Below are 24,186 nucleotides of genomic sequence, written 5' to 3' on the forward strand. Positions count from 1 at the left end.
CAGCACCCTCACCCTCATCATCATCATCCTCATCCTCCTCCTCCTCATCATCTTCATCATCCTCATCTTCATCCCCCTGCAGCAGCAGCAGCAGCAACACAAGCTGCCAAAGCCAGTGCTGGTGCTCTTCTCCTCCTCCGTCATTGAGTCCATCCCTCCATCACCTCCTCCATCACCTCCTCCATCATTGAGTCCATCCCTCCATCACCTCCTCCATCATTGAGTCCATCCCTCCATCATTGAGTCCATCCCTTCATCTCCTCCTCCATCATTGAGTCCATCCCTCCAGCTTCCCTGTATTAAGCAAAATAGTAATAATAACAATAATACAAATATCAGTAATGAAAAAGTAAACAAATACCATAAATATACAAATCCCATCTCTAAGAATTAAGTGTAAGATCAACAGATAAGCCTTGAGACTGTGTGGCATCTTCATCATCTTCCGCATCATCCTCATCATCCTCCTCCTCCTCCTCCTCGCTCTTCTCCTCCTCCATCATTGAGTCCATCCCTCCATCAGCTCCTCCATCAGCTCCTCCATCAGCTCCTCCATCAGCATCTGGTACGCTGTGGCCTCTGCCAAGGACAAGCGCAGACTGCAGCGTATCATTGGCTGTGCTGTGCTGAGAGGCTGATTGGCTGCTGTCTGCCATCCCTCCACCACCTGCATGTCTCCAGGGGTCTGGGGCGGGCAGCTAGGATTGTGGCTGACCCCTCCCACCCTGGACACAATCTCTTGGAGCCACTCCCATCCGGCAGGAGGCTGCGCTCCATCAGGACCAAAAGCTCACGGCACAAACTGAGTTTCTTCCCCACTGCAGTTGGCCTCAGCAGCAAAGCCCAGATCCCCCACTGTTACTAGCAGGAGCTCTTAATCTCTTATCTTGACCCCCCACTGACTCCACACAGTCACGCTGCACTACTGACACGTGTGGGATTACAATTCTTAATCTCTTACCTTGACCCCCACTGACTCCGTACAGTCACGCTGCACTACTGACATGTGGGATTACAGCTCTTAATCTCTTACCTTGACCCCCACTGACTCCACACAGTCACGCTGCACTACTGACATGTGGGATTACAGCTCTTAATCTCTTAGCTTGACCCCCACTGACTCCACACAGTCACGCTGCACTACTGACATGTGGGATTACAGCTCTTAATCTCTTACCTTGACCCCCACTGCACTACTGACACGTGTGGGATTACAGCTCTTAATCTCTTACCTTGACCCCCACTGACTCCACAGAGTCATGCTGCACTACTGACACATGTGGGATTACAGCTCTTAATCTCTTACCTTGACCCTCACTGACTCCACACAGTCACGCTGCACTACTGACACATGTGGGATTACAGCTCTTAATCTCTTACCTTGACCCCCACTGCACTACTGACACATGTGGGATTACAGCTCTTAATCTCTTACCTTGACCCCCACTGACTCCACACAGTCACACTGCACTACTGACACGTGTGGGATTACAGCTCTTAATCTCTTACCTTGACCCAAAGGCATCAGTCAGTCTCATCTCCTACACACACAAATGACACACAAACTACAAATGGCATAATTGTAGCTATATGTTGTACTACTGTACAAAATATAGTACAGTACAACACACTAACATACACATGTACATGGATGTACACAGAAACACAAGACATGTGGGTTTCAAGTTGTACACACACGTTATGCGTCTTTATTGAATAATCTGTGAGTCCAACTGTAGTTAACGTGTGTCTTTATTTGAGCCTCCCGGCAACTCTAACTCTGATGACCTCTCACCCTCCTGATGATGTCATCATACATCTCTCATTAGCCATTAATATACACAACACCACTGATTCATTCTAGCATCAGTGTTTTTTTCCTTCAGACAGTACATGCATTTATAACTAGAAGAAACAGTATTTGCGTTTCAAACCGTAGATACACTTTATGGACATTAAGTTAGAGGGATGACCAAGAGAGAAGAAGAGTGAGACCTGGATTCTGACATTGGTGTTATTGTCATTCATAATAGTACATGCTGTATGACTTTAACTAGAAGAGACTCAAATGAATGGGGAGGAAAGAGTTAAACCTTCATGACAACATGAGTTGCTTTGCTCTTGATGGAAGGAATACACCTTAACCTCCTGATGCAGAACAAGTCCAGCTAGTTCTGTACAGGGAGCGTCTGTGACTCAAGGAAATGACAACTGAACAAAACTCAAAACTGTAAGTTCCTCTTTGTTTACTAAATATCAGTTGTAGGCGATGTTCTTCACATTTCTCTTGAGGTTTGGAGGTGTCTATATGTAACAGGTGTATGCAATGTTTGTATGGAGTCCTATTTGTGGCCCTATTAATAGGTAAGAGTGGAATTGCAATCTCAGTGGCCATACATTTCTAAGTAATGATGCTGTTAGACTTTATAAAACAACATGCGAGATCTATTAGACCTTCACAGAAAGAAGTCTGAGTTCAACTTCATCACCTATTGTTTTGACATATATGCCTGAGATGCAGATGTCTAGCTGTTTTGATAGTTCCTTATAAACTGTCTCTTCCTGGATACTCTAGAAAGAGCTAAACATGCATGACAAGATCAATGATCCCCAGTATTTTGCTTTGTATTGCATCAATAGGATTAGACTTTCACCTGGGAGGTTGTATCAGAACATTCTAGTTTGATTTCTGTTCAGTTTGTGTATTTCCTTGATCAAACTCACTGTTTTGAGATCTAAATGTGTGGCATAAAAAGGGGGGTGTATGAGAGAGGATGAAAATGATAATAGGGAGGGTGGAAATAAGAACAGCATGTGTCCATGGTGTGGGAAGATTTATCAGTCATTTGTGTGAAGAAAGAGGACAGATATTTTATGACATAATATGACCACACCTCAACCTCATGTGCTCGGTGTCCAAGGGAATTGATCTTATATATCACAGACAAATAATAGTGTGAGTGAATTACAAGACACACAATATCTCCATGGGACTAAGACACTGCCATTGACACAGATAATGTGAATATATTATTTTAAAGTATATGAATAGATTTTAAAAGTAAAATGGATTCATACTTAAATATGTAGAGAAAAGACATGTTGACGTGTTCAGAGCAGCAAGTGACTGAACGAGTCCAGGCGGTTCAGCAAGGGAGCGTCCACAGTGATGAAATGTGCAGTGGAATGCAGGAGAGCAGCTCATCATGAGGGAGTGAATACACACACAGAGAGGAACATTCTCATATGAGGGAGTGAATTCACACACAGAGAGAGGGAAATTCTCTCTCTCACTGTTGAGTAGCCTGGTGGTACACACAGTGCGTCCGGCCATACACCTACACACTGTACAAAAGGAAAAGTCAGAGCTGTCCAAAATATCAAACCATATTAAATATTTAGGGATAAAGTTAAAAGACATGTTGATGTGTTCAGAGCAGCAAGTGACTGAACTAGTCCAGGTGGTTCAGCACCACCTAGGTACTGAACCAATAAGGCAAATGAACATGAAGCTGTTTTCTTGACAATATATTTGGGTGTATAGCATGCAACACTGTCTATATACGTCATCATCATCAGACATCTGATCTGTGATATATAGCGACCCAGGTAAGTTGTTTTCTTACAAACTCCCAACAATTGTCCTGATGAATAGAAATACGGAAAACACAGCTCTTTTTCCCATTTAGTTATGCATATCACAACAACACTTTTTTAGTATTGTATTGCACATCATATTTCATCCCATAATCAGAACACATTTTCAGTAGGCTAACTGCTGAAAACCAGCACTGCTGGGAGAGAGAATGGCCAAGTCATCAGCATACAGTACATGGGATGCCTTGGTGTCACCATTTCATTGTGTTCCCATGAGCCTTTGCAAGAACACTGAGATATTCACACCGTTCACAGTGTTGCCAAGCGTTTACACACGTGTCCTCTGAGGCCAATTAAGTAAACTACATTTCCCAGGAGCTGAGAACACCTTTGGGATGAATCAGAGCAGAGACTGAGAGCTAATTAAGTAAACTACATTTCCCAGGAGCCTGTAGAACACCTTTGGGATGAATTAGAGCAGAGACAAGTTGCCACAAGTATTTGGGCACCTGCCTTGGCTGGCAGATGAACTTAAGTGAAGGCTTTCCACAAGGTTTAGGAGTGTGTTTTACCGGAATTTTTGACCATTCTTCCAGAAGCACATTTGTGAGGTCACACACTGATGTTGGACCTCATTCTTTGCTCTAATTCATCCCAAAAGGGTTCTATTGGATTTAGGTCAGGATTCTGTGTAGGCCAGTCAAGCCTATCCACAAAAAAAAAAAATATATATATATATATATATATATATATATATATATAAAAAAATAACAAAAAACACATAGGCCTACTATATATATATATATATATATAGTAGGCCTATGTGGTTTTTGTTGTGTATTTTAAGGACCTCAATCTGTACTGATGAATTACACTTGCCCTACATCCTAACATTTTTATTCAAGACATTTGTTTTTCTAAAAAAATACTGAAATACTGATATTACAGCTGCATATGTTGAGCTTCTTTTGTTATCTTCTTGTTCTGTGTCTTCTTGTCAGAAAACAAGGATAGCAGTTCATGTTTAGCCAGGGTCGGACTGGGAACAAAATTGGGCCCTGGCATTTTTCTCCTGGACCGGCCCACCAATGCCAAATAAGGATGTACTGTAGGAGGTGGGCGTGGGGGGAGAAGTTTGTGAACCGCTGCTATAGTGTATACTGAAGTGTATAGTTCAGGTATTATAGTGTTGGCCACTGTGCACTTCACAAAATGTAAATAGTAGGGGGGTCCGGGGGCATGCCCCCCCGGGAGAACATTTAAAAAAAAATAACCCCTTAAATGACGACATCTGATGACTTTTATGAGAATTATTGATAAATTGAGATAGGCCTACATGTTTCAAACATTATAGCATATTGCAATATAGTCTATAAGGCCTAAAGAAAACTCATTTATAATGGAGCAAAGTAGCTAGGCCTACTCTAAACCAGCTTTGGCTGAGGCTATCATGATCATTTTGCCAACAATGATGTAGAACCATGGATTTTCTCAGTTCATGACATGTTTTGTTTGAACTTAAACCAACATAAAGTTCTAATTTGGACTACATTATTTAGTATAGGCCTACTTGATGATAATATATAGCCTGCCCCCTTGCAGTCCTCTAGTCTTGTACAATAGCCTATGAACCATATAGGCCTATTGATATTGATGCTGATTGAAGAGGTTGCTTGAAGGTTGTTGATATTTATTTACAGTAAGTTCCATAGAAAATCAAATTGCACCACTCCCTCTCCTTCTAAAGTAACATGTCCTACACCTCTCCTCCTACAATAAATCGTCGGCCTGTTATACTGTAGGCTACTATGCCAGGATTGTGTAGGCTAGGCATCATAGTTTTACAATTGCGCACACACTGATGGAGAGCTATAGGATTAAAATGCAGACTGTGCCTTTAAATAGGCTACTTTTCCACAAAAAACTTTATCTCAATATTATGTACAAGACTGATGTTTGCCAAGCATGCTAAAGTGTTAATCTCTTAGTAGCCTACTATCATCATACGTTTTCGCATAGTAGCCTACTACTACTATCCCGAAATATGTTTTGAATGACAAAATGAATGGGGCGCACGGAGGTGAACGGCTGGACAAACGCGAAATGACAAGGTGCTAAACAATTTAGTATACCTGTAGACAGGCTTTGTGGTTAAAATGATGAAAACCAGTAGGCCTAGGCTAGTCTGCCACAGTTTCAAGCACAGTAGCCTACACTAGTTTACACGCACAGAAAATAAAAGTCAATATAGGCTATCAGCATCACGAGATTGCAGTCATTATCGGAAAATCCTGACAAGTCAAACTGGACGCGAACGCGAGCAAAGCCAACAAAAAATCAACAACTTCCTAAATGTTTCTGCTAAGAAACAAATAGCCTAGTGCATCACACACATCGAACACTTGCATCAACCATTCTTCAGAACGCAGATCAACCCGTCTGCTTTCACTTTGAATGAAATCCACTAGATAACGGACAGAGTTTGCAATGAGTGATAGCCTATGAATGAAAGAAGCACCAACCCCGCCGTAACTGTCAGCGGACTACATAGCAATGATGTTAGGCTACAGCAATTTATACATGACGGGCCGCAAATAAATAACAATTAAACATTTTGCCATAAAAAATAAAAATAAAAAAAAGAATCTCGGAGTCCACCGGCCCACATGTGCACCGGCCCACCGGGCATTTGCCCGACTGTACAGATTGTCAGTCCGAGCCTGTGTTTAGCTACAGCTATAATCTACAGTATGTGGAAACACATGAAGCAAGATGTAAAGCTGCATATCTCATGTCCATTCCCAGAGAGACTCTCCCACTGCTGCTAGGATGAGTGTCTCTCAGGAGAGAGAGGAGGCTGCAGGTCACAGTGAGACACTCAGACCAGAGTCTGCAGCACACAGCTGTGTGCAACAAAGCAGCAAACCAACACACTCTGATGGAGGGTGAGTTAATCCACACATGCAGTACACGTCATACTGTACCTGTTACCTTGTTTCATTCCTTGCCTATGTTGTGACTAAACTTCCTAAACTGATTACATTAATCAAAAATAATCCTGGTGTGTGTGTGTGTGTGTGTGTGTGTGTGAGAGAGAGAGAGATAGAGAGAGAGAGAGAGAGATTCATTCTAAAATGGAGCATGTATTGTTGTAATAATACTGTAAGTATGAACAACTGTAATCACTCCACAGAGGAACGAGTTAATATTCAGTTTCTCGTCTCCTCATGTAAGCAGCCCACAGACACACAGACCTCCATCTCCAGTGCCCAGCTGTGTGTCCTTGAAGAGTGAAGAGTCCATGGGTGATATGCCCACCTTCAGCAGTGGACCATCAGGTCTAGAGTGAGTAGTTATTAGTCTGTGAACATGTCAGTCACGTGTAATTCAAAATTCCACTCACACACACACACACACACACACACACACACACACACACACACACACACACACACTTTGGAAATTAGATGGATGAGATTAGTAGAAAAGTGAATGTAAGAGCTCATAGCTTCTCATCAGTGTCAAAGTAACGCTGGCAAAGTAACCTGCTGGATGGACACCATGTAGATGTGTACGTGTTTAGAAAACAATGGCATTTGGTGGTAGGAATACACTGTACTGTAGGTGTGTGTGTGTACTGTATGATGCTGTGTGAGTTTGTGTGTGTGTGTGTGTGTGTGTGTGTGTGTGAGAGAGAGAGAGAGAGACAGAGAGAGAGAGAGCAAGATGCATTCTAGAATGGAGCATGTATTGTTGTACATACAACTGGATTTATAATTTTCAAAATGGGTTTTGATTTCAGGCTTTAAGACAAAAAAGTATATTTCAATGGGGTATGACTTTCTATATGCACTGTATATGTACAGATCAACCCACATTTAAACGTCTCATAGTACAGTAGGCAGAGTCTCGCTGCAGTTACTGTGGCTACTCGCCCCGTCACATACTGTAAGTCAACAACTGTAATCACTCCACAGATGAACGAGTTGTTATTCAGTTTCTTGTGTCTCTTTATGTGACCAGCCCACAAACACACAGAGCTCCATCTCCAGTGCCTAGCTGTGTGTCCATGAAGAGTGAAGAGTCCATGGGTGATAAGCCCACCTTCAGCAGTGGACCAGCTCCATCAGGTCTAGAGTGAGTAGCTACATACTACATGGAACGCAAGGGAAGAGATTTACTGATTCAAACATGGAACATGGATGGAAGTTTGTTACACGCTTAAACAGGTCTGATCAAACGGAACTTTGCTGGGTTTTTTTGCAATTGGCTTGCTTAGTCCACACCATTGCAGACCGTGTAACACAAGTTAGTACACATGTCCAAGACTACACACACACACACACACACACACACACACACACACACACACTCACACTCACACTCACACTCATTGCACCTTATATGCACACTATCAATATGATAGAGTGTACATATGGTTTATTAACATGATGTCATTCAGATGCCTCCAATTATTTGATTTCTTAACTGCCATTTTACAAATAAATAAATTATAGTCTTACTGTAATTGCAGTAGATCAAAAATACCTGATTTCCTCAGCTTGAGTTCTGCTGAAGAACTCCAATTCTGGTGCATTCCGTGTTCTATTTGCTCATTATATGCAAAGTTTAGGGGTGACATGCAGAAACCATGTGGCATTTAGCCCCTTGTAAATCAGTTGGGGATTGGATATAAAGTGTATTAATTACTTTATCATGCCAACTAGCAGAGGTACAATTTTAAAAGTTTAATGACTGACCATAGTTTGTCAGTTCTGATTATATATAGATTAACTTAGATTGATTATAGCTATAGATTATACACTGATTCCATGAGTGCCTTACAGTATATATTGTAGACACTGATTATTTTAGTGCTTCTTGTGTGCTGATGTCTGAAATACATTCATATGAACATATTCTGTTTAAGTTCTGTTCTGTAAAAATATTCAATATGTAGTGTACAAGTTAATATAATGAAATGTACACAAAGTAGTCCGATTCAAATGTAGTAGTGGTCTGGACCTTCTGTCTTCCCTCTATTGAATTCTGGAAACAGATACAAGTGCAGATAAAATAAAGGTGCATAGTACACATTTTAGTCACACACACACACACACACACACACACACACACACACACAGATGAGAATTTGATTATCTCATCCCATGTCTATGCAGTTCGGAGCTGATCCAATCTGAGGAGCAATTAGTGTATTAGTCCAAGTGTTCTTTGTCTGATGTTCCTGCAGATTAAGTGCTGATCTGACCCAGGATCAGTGCAGGTGTGGAGTGTGTGAGCAGGTCCTGAGGGACCCAGTCATCACCACCTGTGGACACAGTTTCTGCAGGCAGTGCATCAGCAGCTACTGGGAGCAGCCTGGACTACCAGGAGACCAAACCTGTCCCCAGTGTGGAAAGACATGCAGAACCCAACCTCCTCTACAACCTCCTCTGGATGAACACACGGATAAGGGCACACAAGGTGAATATCACTATTGACTTACACTTTGCACGGTTAAGCACCATATGCACACACACACAGACACACACACACACACACACACACACACATACACACACACACACACACACACACACACACACACACACACACACACACACACACACACACACACACACACACACACACACACACATTTTATTATTGACTTTTATTATGACTTTTTAATGTTTTGTCATTTGTAAACAGATGAGGACCTGAGGAGAGTTATAAAGAATCACAAAGCCAGTCTGAAGAAGAGGTTTGAGAACATCTCTGAAGGCATCATCAAACCAGGAGCTGAGATACTCCTCAATAAGATCTACACAGAGCTCTACATAACAGAGGGAGAGAGTGAAGGGGTGAATAAGGAACATGAGGTTTGGCAGGTAGAGTCAGCTTCCAGATCTCAATCCACAGAAGACACACCAATCAACTGCAACGACATCTTCAAGCCCTTACTTGGACAGGAGAAGCACATCAAAACTGTAATGACCAAGGGTGTTGCGGGAATTGGAAAAACTGTCTCAGTTCAGAAGTTCATTCTTGACTGGACAAATGGGATAGCCAATCAGAATATAGATTTTATGTTTCCCCTTTCTTTACGTGAGCTTAATTTAGTTAGGAGTGATCAGTACAGTCTTCACAGGCTCCTGCTTGACTTCCACCCTGAGCTGAAGGAGCTGAATGATGGTGAAGGATACAAAGACTGTCAGGTTGTGTTCATCTTTGATGGTTTGGATGAGAGTCGGTTGACTCTAAACCTGGAGCAGAACACTGAGTTGTCTGATTTGAAACACACATCATCAGTGGATGTTCTGATGACGAGCCTGATTCAGGGAACTCTACTTCCCTCTGCACTCATCTGGATAACCTCAAGACCAGCTGCAGTCAGTCAGATTCCTGCTCAGTTCATCGACCAGGTAACAGAAGTACGAGGATTCAATGACAAACAGAAGGAAGAATACTTCAGGAAGAGAATCAGTGATGAGAGTCTGGCCAACAGAATCACTTCACACATTCAAACATCCAGGAGTCTCCATATTATGTGCCACATTCCAGTCTTCTGTTGGATTGCAGCTACTGTACTTCAGCAGATGCTGGAAAGGAAAAACATCAGAGACATTCCCAAAACGCTGACTGAGATGTTCATACACTTCTTGCTCATCCAAACCACAAGAAAGGATCAGAAGTATCAGAGTGGACCTGAAACAGATACAAAGAAACTTCTGGAATCTCAGAGAAACATTTTACTGAAGCTAGCAGAACTGGCTTTCAAGAATCTGGATAACGGCAACCTTATGTTTTATGAGGAAGACCTGAGAGAGTGTGGCATTGATGTCAATGAAGCCTCGGTGTACTCTGGTATGTGCACTGAGATCTTCAAGACAGAACCTGTGGAATCTCAAAATAAGAAGGTCTACTGCTTTGTGCATCTTAGTGTCCAGGAGTTTCTGGCAGCTGTGTTTGTGTTTCACTCATTTTTGGCTGAGGACCATGAGGCATTGAAATCCCTCTTCAGTGATGAACGTAGAGATGAACTCAATCCATCAGTGTTATATTCTTTTCAATCGGCACTAGGGTTAAAACCTCAAGACAACTTGCATGTTTTACTTAAGAGTGCAGTTGATAAGGCTTTGGAGAGCCAGAATGGACACCTGGATCTCTTCCTTCGTTTCCTTATGGGCGTTTCTGTAGAGAGAAATCACAGACTTCTGCAAGGTCTACTGAGCAACACACACAACAGTTCCCATAGTATTAAGGAAACATGTCAGTACATGAAGAAACTCAACAGAGAAGGTCTCTCTCCTGAACGGTGCATCAATCTTTTCCACTGCTTATTTGAAATGAATGATGATTCCATGCACCAAGAAATTCAGACATACCTGTCATCACCAAAGAACATCAAACAGAAGTTATCTCCTGCCCACTGTTCAGCACTGGCCCACATGCTTCTGATGTCTGAGGATGTGCTGGATGAGATTGACCTGAAAAAATACAACACATCAGATGAGGGACGCAGGAGACTGATCCCAGCTGTGAGGTGCTGCAGAAAGGCACGGTGAGTTTCTGATGGAGAGACTGTGTTATAATTAAAGTGACTAAATCTAATGTTGTTATAATGAAATCACTAGCCTACTACTAGCTGGGGTGAATCCTGATTAACCTGTTAGCAAATTTGAATTTGGATTTTTTGTCTTATAAGGAGCCCATTGATGTGTATTATTTCTGTAGAATAGCACACTAATGAGCTTGTGCAAATGTGTAGGTGTGGGTAATTGGTTAATTTGGCCACGCCCACTCTGGTGCACTTTAAAAGGGTTTTGGTTTATGGCAGACCTTTTAGAGAAGTGCAGGTTGATGTGTAATGTCCATTTTAAAACAGAAGTTTGTAAAATTAAAAACAAGTCTTGACCGTTTTCAATCTTTTGAAAATGCAAGGTGGTGGACAGTAGTCTGGTTTTCACCATACTAAACTCAATCTTTTAAGATTGAACATTAGTCTGGCGAGGCTGCGCTTTGTTTCTACTGCACTGAGAGAGAAGTGAGGGAAAGCGAGAGACGATGAGTGGCTTGGAGCAGCTCTCACTGCCATGTAGTCCACAACTTCCCAGGCTGACATGAGCAGTGGGACTGTCTGGGATGTAACCACGCGCACACACACATTGTGTGTGTATGTGTGTGTGTGTGTGTGTGTGTGTGTGTGTGTAATTTGAAATGATGATTGTGTTGATTTATCGGAGCACTTTGTATCCCTTTTATCCATTTCTGCAATATTTTATATGTTTGTTGTTTGTGTTTTCATGTTGTTATGCAGACTTGCTGAAAGCAAACTCTCAGAGAACTCCTGTGGAATTGTGGCTGCTGTTCTACAGTCACCAAACTTCCTGATAGAGCTGGACCTGAGTCACAATGACCTGGGAGATTCTGGAGTACATCTCCTCTCTAAGGGACTGTCTAGTCCTAACTGCAAACTGCAGACCTTAAGGTTGGTGTTAGTCAGACATGCTTGTAAAGGACCGTTATCATGATAAGATAAGATAGGATGAGATAATCCTTTAATTGTCTCCCAAAGGAGAAATTTGCATTGTTACATCGTCCAGACAGTGAAGGAAAGGAAAAAATAAGACTTCCAGACACCCCCTCTCCCCACATACAACAGTACATCTGTAAGACATGCAACATACAACAGTACACATTCCTTGGGCATGCACCCCTCCACTATACCTGTTCGAGCACATGTGGGGAAAGCACAACCACTATGTACAACCATTATCACATACCAGACAATCTCATCAGCCTGCACTAATGCTAAAATACATAATAAATAGATAAATAAATACTGTACATACAACAACAAGGATAACCTGTCCTAATCCAATGTATAAGAACTGTATAAAAAGGTGCAGCTGTAGTATTTCTAAAGTGCCTTGTGCTCTGTCGGGACGGTGCTTATTGTACAATCTAACAGCAGTAAGGACTGGCGATGTCTTTCCTAATACACACAGGGTGTAGCAGCCTGTCACTGAAACAGCTGCTCAGTGTTGTCAGAGTGACGTGCATTGGGTGACGCTCACTGCCCAGCATAGATGTCAGCTTTGCTGCCATCCTGCCTTCTCCCACTATCTCTATTGGGTCGAATGAAATTCCATTAACAGTGAACAGAGAAGCTCTCATTGCACATTGCACATGAAAATAAAAATTACATTTATTCACGGAAATGGAAGTGTGCATCATGTTAATTTAGGCATTTGAACCCATAGGATGCAGTGCATGATAATATGGCCTATCATATGCTTCTGACAATGGCATTGTGTCCAGGGTTCCCACCATCGTTATGTTGGCAGGTTGCTGTGCGAGACAAGTCTTGGATTTGGTGTGACCACCTCACAGGCGTTAATGTTGCTTTAAATGCTTCATAACTGAAGTAATGTGGAACTTATACGTGGGGAACTTTCTATGGACCTTATAATTCAGAGGCTATTTGCTGTGTGTTGCACTTGTTTCAACAGTGCGATTTTTATCTATGGCCATGCCCATGTCATGTTTAAAGGCTATCAGTCTCTGATGTTAGGATAGCCTACACTCTGCTCCTTAGCAGATTAACATGACTTGACGTATGCATGCATGTGTTGTCGAAAAATAATTGGTTTTGTGAGGTTACACATGGAGCATGGAACATGCTGGTAGCCTAGTTTTGTTGTGGAGTGTTAAAATGTAACAAGAGAGAATGTACATTCACGTGACTGTGGTGGTCGGATGACGTCGCTGCTTAGCAACCAGGGCAGTTGAAAAAACAGAGAGAAGAAGTGAAGCTAGAAATAGGCTACACGGTTTTGACACTCGTGTGAAAAAGTTGCTAAAATGTTACAAGCTGTCATAACAGATCAGTGTAGTTGGATGATACAGCCACGGAGGTCGATAGTCAAGTATTATTTTGGCAATAGTCGGATGAGTCGACATTGTGGAGGTTAGTAGCCGTGACAGTTCTTTGAGTGAAGTTAACTTGAACGTTGAAGTCATTTGGTAGCTGAATCGGTATCTAACTGCTAGTGCTAACTAGATCGGTAAGAGAGTATTTTGTAACACACACCCGTTAGTCTGGAATCAGTCTTGGGATCTGTTTGCAGTAGATAGGGAAGGACAGAGATAGGGAATGTTCGCCATAGTGAGATTAACGTTACAACTTGGTGGACGTCAATGGAAAAGCCTCCAGCGAAAACCGTTATCCTGGAAGCTCACCACGCGCAGCCAGCCATCGTTCCCAACTCAAAGCGGTTCTCATGGCGACGGTCGCCTCGCGTCTTCCCTGACAGCCAGTGACCACTCTCCGCTGCTGGGTCTGGTGTAAATGTTTGTTGTGTGTCACCTAAAGGTAGCCTACGTACGGTAGGCTACAGGTTGTTTAAAAAAAAAAAAAAAAAGTGACCTAGTATAAAAGGCAACACGGACTAGGCCTAGTTAGCGTTAGTTGTTGTAAGTGATGTTTATCCTATTGAAATTGCAGAATGTCAGAAAATGGGATTCCATCTAGGCTAGTGGTTCTGAATTGTAACTTATTTAATTGTTCAATTGTTCTTACCTTTACGAATTTGTTACTCCATTTTGAGATACTAAAATAATTTATTAACACTTGGTATATTTTATACACACCCTTGTTATCCTCCCAGTTACACATGTAACATGTTGGCATAACATTTTAAATTGGGCCTATCCTACAAGTTGTTACAACAGTCCAGTCATATTGCAAAACAAGCAGTCCAAAACAAACAACTCTACTTTTGAATAAACGAATGCGTTTACTATTGTATAGTCAGAACACTTACTGTAAATGATCAAGTAACTACAGTATGTGACCTGTTACTGTTACTGCAGAAGGACTGGTCCTCACTACAGGTAACAAATGAATCATGAATCAATCAATAATCAGCCATCATCATCTAAATGCTGCATCAACTACACTGGTATAATGTTATGTGTTCACTAAATGTAGTCAATTTGATTCAAAGTAACTTTGTGTAATATGTTTTTTCATAATGCTGTCAAATGTTGCAGATTTGCTGACTGTAAACTCACAGATAAATCCTGTGAGATTGTTGCTTCAGTTCTACAATCACCAAACTCACTGCTACAGCTGGACTTGAGTGACAATGATCTGGGGGATTCTGGAGTTCAGCTTCTCTCTAAAGGACTGTCCAGTTTTAACTGCAAAATACACACATTGAGGTGGGTATACATTTTATTATTATCTTAAATTTCTTGATTAGGGAGAGGAATCATGACAATATAACATCAACTGGTCAGCACTGAACATACTTAAGCATGTTGCATGTGTGTAGTCCAACTCTTGAGCTGATTGTGAGTTTCTAAATCTGTTTGTGGATTAAGTAATAAGACACCAGTGAGAGTGGCGTCAGTAGCAGATATTAGCATGGCTGTGATTTGCAATTAGGCACGAGGCCAGAGGCCAAGCACAGTGTGTTTTACAGGGTGCCTGAACATGTATTTAGAGCATTGTAGTTTATTGATATTTTGATTATGTGTTTCTAGTTTTCACACACACACTTAGGCGGGGATCACATTAGCCAGCGGTAAGCGGCAGCGGCAAGCGTAACGCAGCGCTCAGACCATAATAATAAATCTAAACATTCTATCTCGTTCCTAAGATCAATCTTTGTTGCTACGTCCTTAGACGAATCTGATTGGTTAAAATACCTAAACATTCCAAAGCTGACTGTGACGAGCCGAGCGTTGCGCTTCAAAGTTGAACCAAGTTCAACTCACAGTTTGCTCAACGCTAGCGTTACGCCAGCGTTGTCACCGTTCCGCTGCCGAACCAATAAAACAATAGGAAACCTGCCGCTTGCCGCTGGCTAGTGTGATCCCCGCCATACACACACAAACACACACACACACATCAAATGTATTATATTACTGTTAATACTGTAATAATGACCCCCCTCTCTCTCTCTCTCTTTCTCTCTTTCTCTCTCTCTCTCTTTCTCTCTTTCTCTCTCTCTCTCTCTCTCTCTCTCTCTCTCTCAGGCTCTCTGATTGTCTCATCTCAGAGAAGGGTTGTGGTTTTCTGGCTTCTGCTTTGACTTCAAACCCCTCCCATCTAAAAGAGCTGGATCTGAGCTACAATCATCCTGGAGAATCAGGACTGAAGCTGTTATCTGCTAGACTGGAGGATCCTGTCTGTAAACTAGAGATACTTAAGTATGTTCAGAAAGAAACTCAGTGTTGTACATTTAGAAATTGTCTCCATTGTGGAGACCTTAGTTATTTCTTCATACCGAGTGAAGTGGCCTATTTTCCAATGTGTATTGTGATAGCTGCTTTACACTGAAATGTATTACCTTTCATTTTTACCTTTTGATGCAACATCCAGTAATGCAAATATGGATACAGAGGTGTGGTCAAATTCACAAACAAGGCGGAATGTTAATGAACCTTTGCAAATAGTTTTCTGTTTGTTTGTAACTGTTCAGAGAAACTTATTTGCCACTTATTTGAAACTAATTTGCCACAAACATTCATCACTGTTTGCCGAATTTGATCACTTCTCAGATTCCAGGCTGTGAGATTTACAGAAAGACAGGGAGTTGAGCAGAGAAGCAGAGAGCTATTTTCTGGGTGCTTATAATTCTGTATATCGGGACACTTATACAGTACTAATCTAAGTACAGGACAGACAGTGTCGGGGCTTTTAACTTGTGGCAACTTAAGTGGATGTCTTTGTATGCGATAAAGACAGCAGAGCTGGAAAAAGAGTTACTTCAGTACTTTGTATCATGGGTGGGCAAACTACGGCCCACTATGCCATGGTTTCTCAAAGTGAGCTGTGACACATACTCAGGGGTGCTGCGGGATAGTGCAAGGCTTGATAATTTATTCACATATTTTTTTATTAGCCATAATATAATTTTCAAAATACATTTGTGATAGAGGTACAGATGTTTTTTGCACTTCAGTTGAAGGCCTCCTCTTGATATTTCTGTTCATATTCTGGACACTAACTGTTCAAAAGTTCTATTAACTGAGTTGAACTAAAGAGAGTGGTTCATTAAATAAAACAAAAACCTCACCTTCTCTTAGTAATGCTATGATGATAAAAGTAGTTATGGCCAATCCGACATATTACAAACTGCTTTTCACTTTTCTTAGAGAATGTTTACAATGTCTATGTCAAAACAGCATGTTACTCATGATACTCATGACTTTGCAGCTTGAACGTTATGCTACTCCATTTAAATAGGAACGTGCTCTAGCGCTATACTCATGACTTTGCAGCTTGAACGTTATGCTACTCCATTTAATTGGGAACGTGCTCTAGCGCTGTACTCATGACTTTGCAGCTTGAACGTTATGCTACTCCATTTAATTGGGAACGTGCTCTAGCGCTGTACTCATGACTTTGCAGCTTGAACGTTATGCTACTCCATTTAATTGGGAACGTGCTCTAACGCACAGGAGAGAGAGAGAGTGTGGCAGGTTCCAACTGGCTTTATATTTTATATTCTTTTTACAAGAACATTTAAAAAGTAAATCATGAAGGCAACAGAGTTATAGTTATAGTTCCCACTACTGACCATTTATAAACTGTGACACAGACATACAGTGGGTACGGGTTGAGAATGCACCTTCTCCCGCGGGACTCCCGAAGAGATCCCGCAGGCCGTCAAGCCGATTTTTTTCGAGGCTAAGGCAATGTACCCAAACAACCACCAGGTGGCAGAAAGTTTCATCCCGCATTTCAAAATAATGAAGACCGCATCTCCGTCAATAGTCGACTCCTTAATCTCATTTAATCATTACAATGAAGGTGATGACTGGCGAAATTATTCAAACAACGTTTCAATGAACCATTGTTGAAATGAATGAAAATGGTTATAGAAAATCGCCTACAGCCTAACGACGACACAGCTGATTCTTTGATTGATTCTAAGCTGTTTTGATGTAGGGGATGGGTAAACTGGCGCGCTACAAACATGCTACCAATCAAATGTAATATTAGTAGGACTAGCCTACTTAGACACTTTAGTCATAGGCAACGTTGCCATGTTAATTTGGGCTAGAAGTGCTTGCTTGTGGTGGCGCTCCTGTCCGCTGCTTCTCCCGAATTGTGTGTCAAATTTGTCAGCAATCAGCTTAAATGTCAAATCATATTTATTTCTCTTTGTCGCCATGGTATTGGGGGAAACGCGGAGAAACGAGATGGTCAGTCCTCGTATTTTTTCTTCGCGTTTCGTTATAAGAAATATATAAGTAATAGTTAGTCTTCTTCCGTATTGAACAGATAGGCCTACGGGACGCACGCTCTTTGTTCCGTATTTTAAGGAACTACTCAATGCACACACACTACAATGAAAAACACACAAAGAAATCACTAAACATATAGCCTACAACCTAATGACACTTTAATGCAGCGTTTCTCAAACTATGGGCCGCGAAACGTGGAGACTGCTGCTGGTCCGCGAGACATGGAGTGAAATTAGGTCCGGTGATCTGATAATTTGCTGCGCAATTGACCAAGCAACCGCGGACTGACAGAAAAAGAAAGCAAACGTTGCTGCGGAAATGCTTGCTAATTTGATGTGTTTAAACATAGAGCCATACAATTAGGTGTGTCTGTTATAATGATAATTTTCGAGCATAACTGCTTGTCCATAGCTCAGTGACAGGTGTTAATAGCCTTGCCATAAGCACTGCTGCAGGTGCTTCTTTGGTTAGAGCATAAGCGCAGACTATAACTCAGGGACAGGTGCAAAACCACCAACTGGGATGGATCGAAGGGCAAGCAAGCACTGCCACACAACGTGAAGGTTTTCCTACGATGGGGAGAAGTGGCCGCAAGGACTGCATCGATAAGATCAACGAATACAGTAATGTTTTACAACCCAGCTGGTATCCGCTGTTCATTCCGACATATCCCCACTCGGCGGTAGGCCTAGGCCAGGGGTCGGCAACCTGCGGCTCTGGAGCCGCATGCGGCTCTTTAGCGCAACCCTGGTGGCTCCCTGACCGTCTTCAAAAATGTATGAAAATGAATGGGGGGATTTTTGTTTGTTAGTTTTAATATGGTTTCTGTATCAGGACAAACATTCTTAACGTTTACCAATGTTGTAAAAATGTGCATAATAAATATTAAAGTTCAACATTTCTGCGAAGATCTGATAGCCTGCGACACACGTTTCAGGGCGGCGCCGTGCCATGCAGGTGGCTGTGGTTGTAAACAAACCGGCGGGTGTCACCATGGCCATGCCATGGATCCCAAAGGGAAAAAGAGAAAGATAGCCGATGAGAATTTGAATGCAGAATGGACCGAATCATTTGCTTTCATTGCCATTACGGAAGGATTGCCTGCATGTTTGCTTGCTTTGTAATGAGAAGTTGGCGAACAACAAAAAGAGAGATATTTAGAAAGACATTTTCAGGGAAGGCATGCTACATTTACAGCCGACTACCCAGTTGGGACTGAGAGAAAAAGTGCGATTGCAGTAGCCTACTTCTGGAGAAATGTTGTTGCAACCTGAGAGATATTAAAACGTGGAAAACAACGGTTCACGGATGGTGATTACACGAAGTTGAACTTAAAGCACCAGCGGAGTATAGTCACGTGGTGTGTCATTCTCTCCGAGATGCGCTGTAGGGAAACACATTTAATCATGAAAGCTCATTGTGTAGCCTCGTTGTAGCTACGTAGTCATTTTGATAGTAGGCTAATATAGATAATATACACTTACAGCCTGTGTTAGGCTACCTTCAGGCTTACATAAGGCTTTTCATTTTTTGCGGCTCCAGACAGATTTGTTTTTTGTTTTTTTGGTCCAAAATGGCTCTTTGAACATTTTGGGTTGCCGACCCCTGGCCTAGGCCTATTTAACTTTTTTTTTTTCAAACAACGTGCCATTCCGACATGAGGTCATTAATAGGCTATTAATGTCATAACTATTAGGCTATCATTAGGCTTACTATGCATGGCTGTAGGCAGCTATGAGGCCACTGAGATCTGGACCTCATCGGTTTTGTGAAAGCCGATTGGAAATACATAAGTTTAGAGCGAACGTTTCAACTATGTTTGCCATGGTAGACAAAAACACTCAAATAAAACAATAGCCTAAAAAATAACTGCATGCGTAATGGACACGGCTCTATATCCTAAATAATTTTCGAAGTTCGCCATTTGGTAATATGACCTATCCTTACTGACAATAATTTAGATTGAGCACAACTAAAGTTGCACGAAGGCAAAATACAGTCCTAAAAGCCTATTCTATATAGCCTGGCCAATATTGTAGATGTGCAAAAGCAGCATTTGCGTGCGTGCTTGCCGGTGAGGTGTAGCCTACAAAAATGAGCATAACATCTGATTATTAAAGTATGGCTATAGGATATAGGCTAGAGAAGAGTTGGTTTAAAATTCAAGTGTAGTAAAAAAGTTTGTGCACATCCCAGGTCAAGGTGCAGAACAAGAGTAGGCTAAATCATAAAAAAAATGGAAAAAGGTTCGCACACTTGAAATCCTTCTTTTTTTTAATTTGATTTTATTTTCGTGTGGTCTTCTTCAGATTAAAATTCAAGTACGTGCGCTATTTAACCCCTCGAGACCGACTGCAGTCTGCTGACACAGCCAGACGACTCTCCCAACCCATTCATTCGTTTTGGCCGATATAACCCATTCATTCGTTTTGTGCGTATATAGATTCCTGCATGCTGCATTACCGTGACCCTTAAGGCCCCGGTACAGTTCACGCACCCGACTTGTCGTGCGACATGTTGACGTCACGGGGAACGTTGTAACCATGTATACTTGCGCGTGGTAGTCGCGACACAATTTGCAGTAGCCTATTCTCCTGAACGGAGGCACGGTATCCATTGACGTTAATGGCAGTAGCAACTAGCTTCTTTGCTGATATTTCAGACTTAGCTTGCACAACTGAAGGATTAGCCTACTATCTCGTTTATGAGATGAGCTTGTGTAATCTCCCTAAATGGAAAGATATATATATTTTTTTAGGTCTAGCAGATATCCTTCGGTTGAAAATAAATCTCTTCCTTACCTTTTGCTGGAATACTTATGTGCCTCGGTCCTAGTCATTTCCCCCTAATATCCTCCTGTTGCAACTCTCACTGGTAACTTCGTTAACTTATCCAACGTAGTTCACGACTGTAAACAAATCAGTCATCCAAACGGCAACTCTCGCTGCAGCCTAGCCAAGTTAACTTCCCACTTTTCAAACTTACTATTATTCAAACTTCATGACTACAGTCGTTTTTAAAATGAATGGGCTTATTTAAGATGTTGGATAGGCTATATGATAATGCCTGAATGTGGTTTATGTGGTTGATGACTGTATAAGGACACTGGCTCCGTGAGCTTGGCTTCAATCTCTTCCTAGTTGTCGTGCGAGGTTGGCGCGCGCGGCTGATAAAAAATGTTCAGTGTCCGACAGGTCGGCGCGCGGCTGAAATGTGGCTTGCGACACAGGAAATTACGTCATTTTGACGTCACATTGTCGCGCGACAGGTCGGGTGCGTCGAGTATACTTCTAGCATTAGCCTACCTTGTGGATGATTTTTTCTCATTGGAATACAGCAGGACAGAATGCCTTTTATCTAACAAACGCAAAAGCTGAGATTGTTGGAAGGACTAGGCTACTCAACAAACTTGTTTTTCGTTTCTGGGAGATCTCGTTATCGTTTTGGATTGTCGGATTTTTATACTTATTGTTTGGACTTATGGACAATGAACTTTGAGGGGTGGTTGTTAGTGCTTTACAAAGCTTTGTGTTAATAAGTGTCGGTCCTCCTATCCTTCAGCTCACTGCGCGATGCAGTTGCGCATAGTGGCCACGAAGTCATTAACTGTTTACGACACAATACATGATTTGTGTTTTTCGTTTCTTAGATGTAATGCATGTTTGACATGTAAACAGGCCTTCAGTCCGTTAACTTAAGGCCTTCTTTTGCATGGCGTTGCTCGCATCCGTAAACCTAGACTATTATGTGCGTAGTGGCTGCATACTCTTGATTATAATAAGAGGCAAATTGTTACAGGACAACTTAAACTGACTTCCCCAATGCTTCCCCGCAGCACATTACATTTTAATATAGGCTAATATAGGATGAACAAAGTCTATGCTATATTAAATCCAGTAGCCTAATAATTCTATGTGCCACGTCCGATTTCGCAAGTGATGTAGTAGGCTACGTTTAAACATCGACAAACGTCTGTTAGACCCATTTCATGAAGAGCAATTGTCTTGTGCGGTCATTCCCCCTCCCCCACACTTGTCTAACCAGTTCACTAGACATTATAGCCTACCTATATGCGGCATTGAGGACGATTGCCTCCCTCCCCCCTCTCTCTCGACAGACACTTCCTGACACTAGGGCTCGGGATCATAACATCAAAACTTCGCGGGCACAGCCACATTGGCAGCTTCAGTCCTTAGTTTACTATGGATTAGCCTAGGCCTACTATGGATTTACTCCCGCCTTTTAGTGTGTTCCTGTTACTTAGTTTTTGCCTTCTTGGTAGTATGTTGCTGTGTAGTGGGGTGTAACAGTGCAACCCACGATCGCAAGAGGAAAAGAATAAATCGCTACTATATTTCTGCTTCTTGTCTTGAGCATCTGAATGAATGGATATTACGTTCAGTGCGCTACCAAATGGCGGCGATATTCCTACAAGGCGTGTGCCCGAGCCCTATTATGTAAATGTAAAATGTGTGTGTGTGTGTGTGTGTGTGTGTGTGTGTGTGTGTGTGTGTGTGTGTGTGTGTGTGTGTGTGTGTGTGTGTGTGTGTGTGTGTGTGTGTGTGTGTGCGCGCGCGCTGAACCACGAATTCACATAGCCTATTAACTTTTCTTTTCAGCAGACATCGCAATCATAAAAAAATCGCAAAACTTTTTAATAAAATAATGCCTCTTGTCTTAATGGGTTCCGGAGGTTCGTAGAGTAAGTTTTGAACCCCGGTCGCTGACGTATGATTAAGATGCCTCAACCAGTTACGCCACAGTTCGAGTGTCAATCTCTTCGCACTTAGCCAAGAAATATAAAGGATTCAGTCAGTCGAGTTCATTTATTCGCGGCATGCACTTGAAACGCCGATCAAAAGTTCTGACATGTTAAACTGACGTTAGTCATTAATTCACCACATGATAAAATGCTGTTATATTGACGCACAGTAGCCCACGGTAGTCTATGTCTATCTCTGAATCAACATGAACATGCATAACGAGATCCATATATTCTAAGTTGCTAGAAACTTCTTTTGCGGAGCTAGGCCTACTAGTCGATGGTTACAATGAATCACCCTCACTGCCCTATCGCATATCTGACCATGCATTGTTACAATGTTACAAAATGCGCGATCTTCTCCATGCATGTAGCCTACGGTTATAAGTAAAGTGACATGATAGGCATGTAGGCCTATTAAAGATATTTCTGTTAAATACATTTTATTTTCAGTTGTCAAAAGTGGTGGGGACAAAATCTGTGATAAAGTGCTGGGTAAGCTACCCAGCGTCGCCGGTTAAAATGAACATGCCTCCGTTTTAAAATAGCCTATAGGCCTACACATTTCTAAGTATTCCTAGCATAAATGTAGCCTAAATGTCCATCTTGTCCATCTCTTTCGTCTTCGCCTTGACAATAATAGCCTATTCACGGAAATGCGGTCTTGTAGCCTAACCGTAATGAATTAATGAATTAATCTAAGGTTGCCTATATCGAGTCTTTCAGGTTGAATTGAGGGCTTCTAAAGCCATTTTCATTAATTTCAACAATGGTTTATTGAAACGTCGTTTGATTATAATTTCGCCAGTCATCACCTTCATTTTAATGATTAAATGAGACGGATTAAATGAGACGGATATGCGGAGCATTTCTCTCCCTCTCCATTGACCAAAACGTTGCTCTGGCATCTCTGCTGGACTGACTGAGTTATAGGCTACGTCGAGTGAGAGAGCCAGCTGTGAGGTACGCTGTAAAACATTCGAAAACTCTGAAACTGCAATCTGACATGCCGAGCGTGATGTCTCTTTTCTCCGCTTGTCACCAGCGCGGTGTCTTCGGGTTTTTCCGTGTTTTCCGGTATGAGCCGAACCTTCATTTTATTAAGGCGGTCTTATGTTGCCCCCTTGCGGTTGCAGTTTTAATTAAAGTCCCGATGCTTCGGGAGTCCCGATGTGCGGGAAAGAAAGGAGCATTCTCAACCCGTACCATCTGTAGGCACAGCACTAGCCATAGGCTGTATATGAGATGACAAAGACATAGGCACAGCACTAGCCATAGGCTGTATATGAGATGACAAAGACATAGGCACAGCACTAGCCATAGGCTGTATATGAGATGGCAAAGATCACTGAGAACTAATCGTGCACAATGCTCTTAAAGTGACAGTGCACCATTACATGAGTTAGACAGCATCAAATCAGCAGTATTTCACAAACTGACATCTGTGAAATGGTAAATGTGTGTGACATTTTGCTTTTCTTACAGAACTGACCATGCTTCTGTGAGCAGAGCACGACCACGTTTGCGGAGATGTAAGTTATTAATTGTTTTTTTTTCAGTAT

The 24,186-nt window shown here is 41.9% G+C and overlaps 1 protein-coding gene across 1 annotated transcript in view; it reads left to right on the forward strand.

Annotated features, from left to right (window-relative positions):
• The first annotated feature begins 2,171 nt into the window (after positions 1–2,171).
• Positions 2,172–24,186, forward strand: part of LOC134080071 (NACHT, LRR and PYD domains-containing protein 3-like) — a 110,994-nt gene continuing 88,979 nt past the window's right edge. The window contains exons 1-10 of the mRNA XM_062536581.1: positions 2,172–2,230; positions 6,403–6,542; positions 6,835–6,942; positions 7,621–7,734; positions 8,849–9,081; positions 9,310–11,161; positions 11,918–12,088; positions 14,656–14,826; positions 15,646–15,819; positions 24,110–24,156. Of these exons, the coding sequence (XP_062392565.1) occupies positions 6,427–6,542; positions 6,835–6,942; positions 7,621–7,734; positions 8,849–9,081; positions 9,310–11,161; positions 11,918–12,088; positions 14,656–14,826; positions 15,646–15,819; positions 24,110–24,156 (2,986 nt within the window). The 5' untranslated portion in view covers positions 2,172–2,230; positions 6,403–6,426. The remainder of the gene's footprint in view (positions 2,231–6,402; positions 6,543–6,834; positions 6,943–7,620; positions 7,735–8,848; positions 9,082–9,309; positions 11,162–11,917; positions 12,089–14,655; positions 14,827–15,645; positions 15,820–24,109; positions 24,157–24,186) is intronic.

This window comes from Sardina pilchardus, chromosome 1 (genome assembly GCF_963854185.1).
Source record: "Sardina pilchardus chromosome 1, fSarPil1.1, whole genome shotgun sequence".
NCBI lineage: Eukaryota > Metazoa > Chordata > Actinopteri > Clupeiformes > Clupeidae > Sardina > Sardina pilchardus.